General features: G+C 46.0%; 1 protein-coding gene across 1 annotated transcript in view; it reads left to right on the plus strand.

Annotated features, from left to right (window-relative positions):
- ADAM12 (ADAM metallopeptidase domain 12) overlaps window positions 1–12,110 on the plus strand; it is a 175,481-nt gene that overhangs the window by 97,394 nt on the left and 65,977 nt on the right. Inside the window, exons 4-5 of the mRNA XM_063405105.1 lie at window positions 477–555; window positions 4,031–4,107. Coding sequence (XP_063261175.1) covers window positions 477–555; window positions 4,031–4,107 — 156 coding nt within the window. The remainder of the gene's footprint in view (window positions 1–476; window positions 556–4,030; window positions 4,108–12,110) is intronic.

Genomic DNA, 12,110 nt, shown 5'->3' on the forward strand with positions numbered 1-12,110 from the left:
GCAGTGTTTTCCCTGGAGTGTCAACAGGAGGAGTTTGTTTCACTCACCAAGTGCTAAATTAGTCTTTGGGTGGTCACTTGCTGATGAATGCAACAGACTAGATGGGAAAATAAGGAACACAGGGAAAACATTTTCCTTTTCAACAAACCACCATTACTTAACAATACTCTAAACCCCAGATTTCCCATTTAACCTAAAATGTGTTGAAAATTACGTGGAAGATTCAACACTGAAATATGCTGGCACAGAGTCCTCATTTGGAAGAGAAAACAGTCTGGAAACTTGTAGTCTATTCCCAATTACCACAGGAAATGTTCGTGTCCTGCAGCTTCAATATTTGGAGTTCTATTTTCCCTTATTCCCCGTAGTGACTGAATCCTTAATGCCTGGCTTTGATCCTTATCTCAGACAGACCCTGTAAAGGATAAATCCAAGGTGAGGTGGCCTCAATATTCCGTGTGCTCTGTTTTTTCCAGGGGCCTGCTGGCCAGAGGCTTCACGGAGACCCATTATCTGCAGGACGGCACTGACGTGGTTCTCACACGCGATCACACGGTAAGGCTGGGCTCTCCTGGGTGGGTGATGCCTCATCCCTGAAATCCAGAGAGTTCTCTGCCAGGATCTGAGCCCTGGGATGAGACAGCTCAACGTGTGATGCTTTTTTCCTGTTGACTTCAGTGTCTTTTTTGGCTGCTCTGATCCTACACGTGCACTTTTGGAGGCAGACTTTAAAGGCGAGCTCTGGGGTTTCAACCAGGTGACTTTTAAAATTTGTGAGGTTTTTTTCCAGCTTCTTGGAAACAGACCCCTTAAAATTTGATAATTATGGCCTTCATGGCTGCTCAGTTATGGAGAAAAGCCCTGGTTCTGTTTGGGAAAAAACCTTAAACATCTGATTTCCAGAGTGCAAAAGTTCATGTCAGAGGTTGGAAGGTTGGATGTCTTTCCCCGCTGGGGTTTGGGAGAGGTTGTTGGTTGGGTTTATTTTTAAATCCAGGCCATAACTGTGTTGTGGATGTACTTTATACTTGTATTTGTGTGTATGTATGAGTATATTTATGTACTTGTATAAATATGGTTATATACAAACTATGGCTTGTTAAAATAAGCAGTTAAACCCTGCTCTTTTTACAAATAAAAACCCCTTAAGGCAGGAATATTTTTTGTCCTCTGACAGCATGAATGCCTTAATTAGAAATAATGCAGCAAGCCATTTTAATTACAAAGCTTATCTTTTATCTGCCTAAGTCCCATAAAGTATTTGTTATGTTATGGTATTTACTCACTGACACTGTCAGCAGAGATACCAAGCTTTGTGTTCCCATCCATAATGGGCTTTGCTGGGATCAGGGGAAGGAATTATTTCTCTGCATAACATCTTATTTCTGAAAAAGCATCTTCATTACAGCTCCAGACACCCCAAGAAAAGCAATCATTTCGAAAGCTTTCAGAGCTTTCATTTTGCTGGGTGCTCATCTCTCCTTCAAAATCAGCTTGGGAGAAAATAGTCATTTGTTTTAGGAGCTGGAAGGCTGCAGAGACTCCTGAAGGAAGTAAAAGGAAATAAATGAAGCACATGAGTCTTTCAGAGATTTACCTGAGTTAACAGGAGTGTGTGTACAGCTAATGACAGGTTTTCCATGCTAAAATACAATATCTGTTTGCATAATGGCAAAGTAAGTCATGATTAATAATGACAGTGCATTTTGCTGCCTGAAAAAGAGGGAGATCGGTGAATTCATTTTTCATTACATGCTGCAAGACAGTTGAGAAAAGCTAAGTCTCCGATTTTATTTTTGTATCTCTTCTTCACTGAGGACATCAATGCAGTCTGCAGCTGAAACCAAATCCCATTTTCCATTGAAAAGTTGCTTAGTCAAATTCTGCTTGGACGTCGAAGCAAGGCAGGTTTGTGGAGCTGTCACTTGGGCAGTTCTCTAGCACACGAGTCAGTGTGTAGGTTATTTTTCAATTTATAGCACCTGGAAAATTGCCAAAAGCTGTGATTTATTAAATGATCTCCAGCAAGCATAGACTACTGTTTTAAGTGTGATGGATCAGCCTTGGTAATTATTTGTTTTTAAGGGGTCACCCATTTTATGTACTAGTTTGCAGGAATAAAAAATATTTGATAGCAGAAAAAAAGTCCTGCAATCCAGTGGAGTTGCTGAGCTAGAAATCAATTTTCTCCCAGTCCCGTTGCAGGCCATGCTCTGATAAGTTTACATTTTCGATATTGAACTTTGGCACCACATAGCTGGATCTCAGAGAAATTGTGAAATGGGCCACAACCAGGAGCTCAGAGTTAATCAAATGACAAGTTGTATGTGGAGAGGGAAAGGAATCAGGCCCTTTGCCATAATTCACTCTTGGATAAAGACAGCTGGACCACAGCAGCAGCTGCGTGGGAAGAGATATTGGCTCCCCTCCCCATTGCACTGCACCCTGCTCAGCTCTGCTGATGCTCAGACCCAGAGATTTCTTTCTCAAGAGCTCTGAGCTTCACCTCTGCCTCATGCTTGCTTTAAGCAATCAGAATAAACCTATTTTATTTTTGGTTTGGCATGTAGGAGATTCAGTGCTGGGGGTGGCATTGATTTTAATTCTATTGAGTGGATGCATGGAACTGATAACACTGATATAAAGTGAAATAGTGCACCCACACCAAAAGTTTGACATCCATAGCAATTGTGAGTGAAGTGATCACTGGAAAAATTCAGTCTGTGTTTTGGCTTTGTTTTAGCTTTATCTTTGCTAGTGTGTTACTGACTCTTTCTGAGGATTGATGATAAAAATCCCCAAGAGTAAAACACTCTCACCCTGTTCCTGTAATTTCTTCCACTGACAAAAGCCACTGAGCTTTGTGTTTAGAAAGTCAGAGCTGGCTGTTCTGTGTCCATTTGCTCATGCTGGAGCTCAAACAAACATTTCTCCTGGCATAAACTTATTTACAGAAAATTCCTGTCCCAATTGCTCCATCTTGCCCAGACTGTTGCTTTCTTCACCAAAATCAGGGTGGTCTTTAGAAGTTTGCTGTGTAAGGCTTTGTGAGTGAAAACCGTGCCCCAGGCTGGAAAGGTTAATTAATGCAGTAATGAACCAAGCCCTAAAAAGGCACAGGGAGCTGGCTGTGAGGTGGCAGCACTGATAATTTCCCTCTGCATTATTAAGATAGGAACTTTTTTACAGCAGAGTTTTCAGTGTCCAGGTGGCATTCAAAGGGCCACGAGAAAAGAACCTCTGGACATGACACAAGCCCTGCTTTCCAGCCAGCCACATAATTGGGAATTCAATATAACCTGTAGTCAACAATAAAATTAGCCTTGATTCCAGACAGATATGGGGATGTGCTTAGAAACCCTCTGTTGTGGGTGCCTTTTGCAAGCAGTGGATTATTAAAGAAATATAATAACCTAGCCACAAAATGAAATTGGACTGTTGTCTCTCAAAATAGAAGACCCCCTTTATTCTTGGTTGTTTTTAATAACATGCAGCTACTTGGTTGGGTATTTCAATAAAAAATTTCCTTTCCAGCCTGTTTCCCTTTTCCTTCATTTGCTTTGTGATTTTTATTTCAAGTTATAGGGTTAGGATTGGCTTTGTTATAGTTTTCTTTTCACATACCTACCTCTTATAGAGATACACAGATTTAAATGCCCTTAAATAAAAATAGGGGTCTCTGTAGAAATGCAGCAGCTGATCTGATCATCTGATTAATTTTATAAAATATTCGATATTGTGGCTTTCCATAAATAACACAGAAAAGGGGGGTTAGTCATACAAATTTAACATTATTGATACTTTAAAAAATGAGAGCACAAAACCAAACAAAAAACCTCCTATGCCCTTTTGGGGTTTAGGAGGCACCCCAGGTTTCCATTCAGGAGCACTGTGAATATTTGGTGGGACAGGAAAGGTGCTGTCAGTGTGATGGTGAATGCTGTGGCCTGAACCTGATAATCACCTTGGAATAAAAGGGCTGGAAAGCCAGGAGCAAAGAGCACTGAAATGTTTTCTCTCCCTGCCACAGGGTCACTGCTATTACCATGGCCGGGTGCGGGGGCACCCCGAGTCCTCCGTCAGCCTCAGCACCTGCTCGGGACTCAGGTGAGCCGAGATTTCAGCACCTTCTGAGCTCCTGAGAGCTTGGGTTGGCTTCTAATGAGTGAATTAATATTGGGGAAGGGGCTGAGGGAGCTGGGAAGGGGCTGGAGGATTCCTGAGGGAGCTGGGAAGGGGCTGGAGGATTCCTGAGGGAGCTGGGAAGGGGCTGGAGGATTCCTGAGGGAGCTGGGAAGGGGCTGGAGGATTCCTGAGGGAGCTGGGAAGGGGCTGGAGGATTCCTGAGGGAGCTGGGAAGGGGCTGGAGGATTCCTGAGGGAGCTGGGAAGGGGCTGGAGGATTCCTGAGGGAGCTGGGAAGGGGCTGAGCCTGGAGCAAAGGAGGCTCAGGGGGACCTTGTGGCTCTGCACAGCTCCTGACAGGAGGGGACAGCCGGGGGGGTCGGGCTCTGCTCCCAGGAACAGGGACAGGAGGAGAGGGAACGGCCTCAGGCTGGGCCAGGGGAGCCTCAGGGTGGATATCACCAAAAATACCTTCATGGAAAGGTCTGTCCAGGCCTGGCACAGCTGCCCAGTGAAGTTTGGAGTCCCCATCCCTGGAGGGATTTAAAATCCACGTGGATGTGGCACTTGGGGACACTGGGCAGAGGTGGCCTTGGCAGTGCTGGACTCAGTTGGACTCAGTCATCTCAGAGAGCTTCTCCATCAGAAGTGATTCCATGATTCTGTCTCTTTTTCAAATGTTGGATGAATCCCTACAGATCATTTTCCCTCTAGCTGCTCTGAGGAGAAAAACCAATCAGATAAGCCAATTTGGGGGATTTTCCAGGAGCCATCCCTTCTCTCCTGCTCCCCATCCCTCTCTGTGCCCGATGCTTGGCACATTTTCATCCTGGCAGTGTCCAGTGCCTTTCCAGGCCTCTTTGTCCTCAAAACTGCTCCACCAGTGCTGTCAGCACTGCTTTGCAGCTGTGAAATCCCTCCCAGTCCAGCAGCCTCATCGTGAGGAGAGGTGGCTTTGGAAATCAGAGAATCAAAGCTCCTATGAAATAGAGAACATGCATGGATGTGGAGCTCAATAATCGTGTTTATGGCAGGTGAGCTGCTCAGGTTTTGGGTTTTAGCTGCTTGTTAACAGCAGAGTAGCAGATTCCTATCGCTGGAAACCAAACCTCTTCCAGTTTGACAAAGGAATGGGCTGACAACATTTCAAGTACACAATGGACACAGTTCAGGAAACAATTATCTTTCTTACTTGGACAATCAGAGACTGGTATTTACTCACGGAGCTGTTCCAAATCACAGTAATTAACTGTAAATTGGCCCTAGCGTTCTCCCTAGAAAACCCAGTTTTCCTGTCAGATTTCCAGCTGTCTCAGCCTTTTCTGGGTTTAATTTATCCACCAACAGCAGGAGTAGCTGGAATCTTTTCCCCTTGATTTTGCATTTCGTGCAACAGTGGCATTGTCAAGGCTTTTGTAAGGGAGCTCTGGGACAGAAGAGCAGAGAGAGCAGAGTTTGATCCCAGGAGCTCTCTCCCTCTGGGAATGACCCTTTGCTGTGGTGGATGGGATTCCTTTGGCTCATTCCCACACAGAAAGGGCATTTATGGGTGCCTCACTATGGATCCAGCATGTTCCGAAAGTTTGATAAACCCCTTGCATGAACAGTCAGAGTTTATCTGTTCATTCCCGCTGTAAAATATATCCAGAATTTAAACCCGGTTGTAAAAATCTAATGCAGAGCTCTCAGTGTTTTAGTTAAAGGTTCACAATGCTGCAAGCTCCACAGGGGAAATTTGTACCTGGTGGGACAGGGCCTGCATTGATGTCCTTGCTCCAGAGCTACCTGGAAATGAATCACTCAAGAGAAAATGCCCTTCTCCGCAGGAGAAGTCTTTTCTTTCTTCTCCAAAGTGCTCTCTTTACAATTGTGGAGCTCCCACAGTGGTTTCCCAGTTTTAGGTGGTTCAGACATGTCCAGACTGCAGACAGATCCCCAAAGTGCAAGCTGACAGGATGAGGCTCCTCCCCTGCAGGGAAAGCAGAGCAGCACCTCTTTCAGTACAAAATTCAGAGATTTCCTTGGCAGTGCATGTTCTGCTCTAGCAGGAGATCAGCTGTGGATAAATCCCAGTTTGCTGAGGTTGGTAAGCAGAGTGTCCACGGGTGAGAACAGTTTGTGATAAGAGTTCTGTGCCTGGTGATTCACTCCACCGAACCTGTTTCACAGCCCAGCAGCCAACAACTCCCAGACAGCAATAACTCCCAGATACTGCCTGTGCTTGATCATGGAAACACAGAATGGTTTGGGTTGGAAGGGACCTGAAAGCTCCAGTTCCACCCCCTGCTATGGGCAGGGACAGCTTCCACTAGACCACGCTGCTGCAAAAAAAGGACAGTCCAAAAGAACTTTAGGGTGTGGGTTGGACATATCTTCCAACCTAGTCATTCTGTATTCTGCATCCTATATCCTGCATCCTCTATCCTGTATTCTGTATTCTGTATTTATTCTGTATTCTGCAGCTTTCATGGCTTACTTTGCTGGCAGCTTTGCTAGCTTGAAAGAATAGATATGGATGGGATTGGACAGGATGGGATTGGACAGGATGGGACAGGACAGGACAGGTAATGTACTTGCCACCACCTTGCTGGAGCAGGGACTCCTGTTTTTGCACAGCTTGATGAAGCCTCCAAGCTGCAGGAGCAGACAAAAGGCGCTGTGTGGCCCTGGAGCCCCGGGTGGGGACAGTCCCTGGAGCTGCTCTTTCACTTGCAGCAGCTGTTGGAAGGGAGGCCAGGTCTCATTTTCAGGGTCTGTTCCTGGCTTTGTGACAGTTTCTAAGTGAATCAGACAAATGTCTCTGTCTCAGTTTCTCCGTCTGTGAAATCCATTTAATGATTCTTACCTACCTCACGCAGCTGCTGCATGGGGCTGGGGTTCAAGTGCCTGAAAAACATCTAAAGAGAGGAAGTGCATGCTGTCAGCCCTCTGAAATCCTGGAGAACCAGCACCTTCCCCCTCCCAGCACACAGCACCGTGGGCATTGTTCCAGGTGTGCCTAGGGAGGGGCTGTGCATTTTCCCCCACATCAGCAGAGGTTATTAACAGACATGAAACTCCTCATTAAGGACAGGTTCCACATTTCTGTGTGCTCTGAAGCCTGAGTGCTCAGCAGCAGTCAAAGAAGCAAAAGGGATCATAGGAATTACTGAGACAGAAATAGAGGATAAAACAAGAACCCTCATTACCACTTCATAAATCCACAGAGCTCTCATGTCTGGAGTTCTGCACGCAGTTCTTGTTTTCCCTGCCCTGCTCCATCTCAGAAGAGGAAGAAGCATTATATCCAGAAAAGGTACAGAGAGGGCAAAAATTGTGATCAAAGGTATGGAGCAGCTTTTATGCAAGGAGAGAAAATAGACCAGGATTTGTCACTTTTGAAAGGAGATGACGGAGGAAAGGAACATGATGAAACAAGGTTGAGTGTCACACTGGAGAGGGGACAATTACTGAGCATTCTTCATAAATCAGGAGACATCAACTGAAACTTTAGAGCAAAGGAAAGTAATTTTTTAATTCACTTAATGAAGCACTGGAGCTGCCACAGGTGGGTGTCAGTGTAGAAAGTGTCAGTGGACTCCAGGATGATGTGAGAATTCAGGAAGGGGAGCTCAGGGAGCCTCTGCAGGGCTGGCAGACCCTGAGATGTCCCTGAGCCTGCTGCTCTCAGGGCTGGGGCTGCTTGGGCTGTTCTCACCTCTCACCCCCGAGTTCTGCTGGTGGCCAAGGCCAGAGAGGAGGTGCTGAGCTGAGGAGCCCTGCTCTGACCTCCCCCAGCCATCGGGGCAGCTGAGATGTGTTTTTAGCTCCTGAACATCTTGTGATTGTCCTGTGGTGAGGACGGATTGAGTGAGACCTGGAAACTCAGGTTTGTCTGCTTTGCCAGGCAGATGGAGGGGTGAGAGATGACGAGGAGGGAGCAGGAGGCTCAGCTCTCTCAAACACACAATTTTCAGCTCTGCCACATCTCACACATGTAATATTCCAGCTCCTCACCTCACGTAGGAGCCCAATGGCAGAAATAGAGGGATTGACACTGAGAGCTGCCTAAAATACAGGTTAGAGGGAAATATAATCGTGCTTTAATCTGCATCCTGCTGGCTCCGAGGAGGAGGAGCTGAATGGCAGAGAGGGCTGGGGAAATGCTGAGTGCAGGAGGAGGGAACAATGGCTAATCAGGATTTCTGTGTCCATCTGGATCAGAAAGCCAGTTAGGCTGTCAGAGCTTGTGGGAAGGTGAAGGTACGACAGAGCTGAGCCATTTCCTTCCTGTCCTCAGGAAATGCCCTTCTGTTTATCCAGCTTGGAGGCTCTTCCAGTTTTTTAGCAAAAAATTATGGCCTGTGGCCACCGCTCACTCTTCTGTGATAAATTTGTTTAGACTTGGACGATTTTTCCCGGATTACTTTCCCTGTGAGTGCTGAAGACACCCAGACCTGCAGCCTGGAGAAGGGCAGAGTCCTCCCTGGTCCAGGGGCTGGCAGAGAGCTCTGCCATGGGAATGTGCAGCTACAAAAGCATCTGCAGGGACCTCTTAGATCAGGGGAGCTTGAGAGGTGCTCAAAAACTCCTCAGGAGCCCAAGGACAGAAATCTCCCAGGAAGCCTTTTCCTTCTGGAACACCAAAATGCACTTGAGCCTCAGATAATTTACCCAATTATTAGGTAATTAACCCAGTCACACATACAGAAAGTGCTCAGTCATTGTCCAGCCTCATCAGCAGCTGAAAGATGCAGTGACCACGGTGACAGGGATGGGAGAAGGCCCCAGAGTGGAATAGATGCTCATTTTTCCTGGGATTACAGAGTTATGGTACCCGAGGCTGCCAAGACCATTTTTTAAATGCTCTGGCTGAACTCACTGCAGCCCAGACACAGCCAGCTAAAGAGGGGATTTAAATGTGACACTCCAGACATTAACTATTTAAACAAGGAATGGAAGAGGGAAACCAGTGAGAAAAAAAAATGTAAATTCCTCACGACTCCTCGAGCATCATTTCCCCACAGAAGAGATTTCATCCAAAAGCTAAGTTGGGAGAAAATCCCTGTTGAGAAAAGCACTGGTTTGGATGTGAGCTTTCCCCCCATACTTTCTGAAGAGCTTTTAGTTCACATAAACATCCTGCCTGGTTTGTAATTTATCTGACCGGGAAACTCCTGGAGAATTTTGGGCTCAGCATTAGAAACCATTCACTTTCTGGGGTTTCACAGCTCCTGTGGCTGCCTGTTCCAGGGGAGCAGCTCCTGGCTCAGGGTCTCCTCTGTGATCTGGGATGAATGTCGTGTCCAGCCCTTGACCACGGTGTGCACAGGGGTCAGTGCCAGGACAAGGGGAGGGGTGATCCCTGCCCGGCTGTTCCAGCCTGCTCCTGCTCCATCCACTCTGCTTCTGGCACTTAGTGGGATGTGCAAGTCTGAATCTTCTTCTCCTGTCTCTCCGTTTGCTGCAGGGTGCTATAAAATGTGCTCACTAAATTGGTACCCAAGCCAACACTCCTTTTCCTTTTCCTTTTCCTTTTCCTTTTCCTTTTCCTTTTCCTTTTCCTTTTCCTTTTCCTTTTCCTTTTCCTTTTCCTTTTCCTTTTCCTTTTCCTTTTCCTTTTCCTTTTCCTTTTCCTTTTCCTTTTCCTTTTCCTTTCCTTTTCCCTTTCCCTTTCCTTTTCCCTTTCATTTCCTTTCATTTCCTTTCATTTCCTTTCCTCTTTCCGCCCCCCACATGTGACACTTCCTCTCACAACACAATTCCTGTTCCTTTGCCCCCCCCAATGCTGGCCATGAAGTTGCATTTTCTCTTCCCGTTCAAGTTTCTCCTTGCTGGAATTCCAGGAATCAAAGCTGCAGCTCGATCTGCATCCGCTCTGGACAGATCTGTCCTGCACTGAGAAGGGATGAGGTGTGTGCTGCAGGAGTCTCTGGCCATAATTCCATTGCAGGGAATCTGTTTTCAGGTTCATGAAAGGCACTGGCTGGAGTGGAAGCTCAGTGAGAAATGATGTGTCTGTGTGAGAGCACCTCCAGCACTCCCGAGAGATGGAAAACCAGAGGTGCTACTGCTTCCACCACCCTTGGAGAGGCTGCCCTTGCTTGATTTGGGTCAGATTTGTTATTCTGATAGAATCCTGCTGTGCAGTGTAGTGGGATAATGGGGTTGGTTGGCTCTCCTATTGTGCTCTTCATCAATAGATTTTTTTTTTTTCTGTGCACACTAAAATTTCCTCCATTTTAAAGGTGGGGGATTGCTGCAGAAAGAGGCGACCAGGGGCAGCGGTGGAGACAGGAGCACATCTGCCTCCAGACTCCCATTCTCTGTATTTCCCAGTCCTTTAAAGAATGACCAAACCATTTGAAAAAAATGTAAATAATCAGCTCTATTAGAAAAGCAGTCAATAGATCATCCTGCTCATTTATCCCCTAGCATCCATCTGCAACTTATTAAAACAGCCTAAAAGTGAAGTCCTCATTCACCACTTCATTTTTCTTCCTCTTTTGTTTGTTTGCCTGGGAATTTGTTATCCAGAGCCCTGGGAATGCAGAATGTATAATAAATAAAAATGCCCTCTCAGGGCACAGATCAGCCCCTGAGTGGTGCCTGTTGAGCACTCCGGGGTCACAGGGCTCCAATTCTGATCCCTTTGCACCTAAAATTCCTTGAAATCCGTGGAAGGGCTGTGGGATCAGCCCTGCCCTTCTGAAGCTGTGCCATTGGAATGGGATGAGGGACCTGGAGGTTTCCAGGTGGCACAGGAGCACTGCAGTGTCTGTGGGCAGGGACAGACTTTAACTGAATATTTTGTGTGTGAGCAGGATTGCCCTCTAATTAATTTCTCACCAGCTCAGGACCTCTACATTCCTCTGCCAATGGTAATAGAGCTTTTTATTACTATTGTTTAGAAATGAGTATAACTTGGAGCTTCATTGAAACCAAATGCTTAATTGCACTCGTGGATCTCAGGTTTATCAATTTACTTAATTTCCCCTGTACAGTGCAGCAGAATAATGTATAATAGTTTCATATAGTGCTGTCCCAGCCAAGTTCTGCTTCAGCATCACAATTTCTCAGACAAGTATGTGTTGATGGTTTATGTTGGCAGGACCTTTGCTTCTGCTGACAAGTTGGAAAAGAAAAATCCCATTTATATTTTGAGATTTCCTAAAGCCTGTTGATTTATGAAATACGACTGGCCTCGCTTTAGGTTTTGTTTGGGTTTTCCTTTTTAAGAGGGGAAAAAAAATGATATCTGATTTTATTGACAGTTTAAAAAGTGGAATTATTCCGTTCAATTGCCTTTCCCTGATTGAGAGGTTCCTGGCAATGGAAATTATGTGAGCTGTGTTTTAATTTCTGTTTGAGATGGGCACAGCTCTCCCATCCAGGCATTCCCCAGGTGCCCACACGGCTCAGAAGGGAGGACAGGAGGCAAACCCTGTGATTTTCCCTGATCAGCAGGGGTGTGGACGTGCTTGGTTTGGTGCTGACCCCAGACAGGAACAGGACCAAACCCTGTGCAGAGCTGGAGTCAGATTTAAGCAGGCCCAGGACCACACTGGAGCTGCTTCCCCTTGGCCTGGAGCCTGCAGTTGCTGTCTGGACGTGCTCTGGGGATGGATATTTTCCCTCCCTCTCTGCTACCAGTGATGGAGAAGACAGAGGGATAATTTCAGGTAGGGCTGGGGTTGTCTCTTGGCTTTCCTGCCTGCCTCATTTGCAAATCTTTCTGACTTCCCAGCATCTCTGGGTCTGGGACCAAGGAAAACACAGAATTAGACACCTGACACTAACATTTGAATGCTTCATCTTGCCTTTTTTCCCCTCAAACATTTATAATCCTGGGAATTCTGGTAGTCTTTTGTCTGATACAAATCCCACAGACTGGTCTCAAGGATTTCCTGAAATCCCTTTGGGGTTCTTTGTATATTTTTTGATTGGGGGTCTGTAGTTTAATATACAATTTGCCACATTGATATATTATTTGCCACACTGGAAAAC

Source organism: Prinia subflava, chromosome 9, assembly GCF_021018805.1.
Source record: "Prinia subflava isolate CZ2003 ecotype Zambia chromosome 9, Cam_Psub_1.2, whole genome shotgun sequence".
Classification (NCBI taxonomy): Eukaryota; Metazoa; Chordata; class Aves; order Passeriformes; family Cisticolidae; genus Prinia; species Prinia subflava.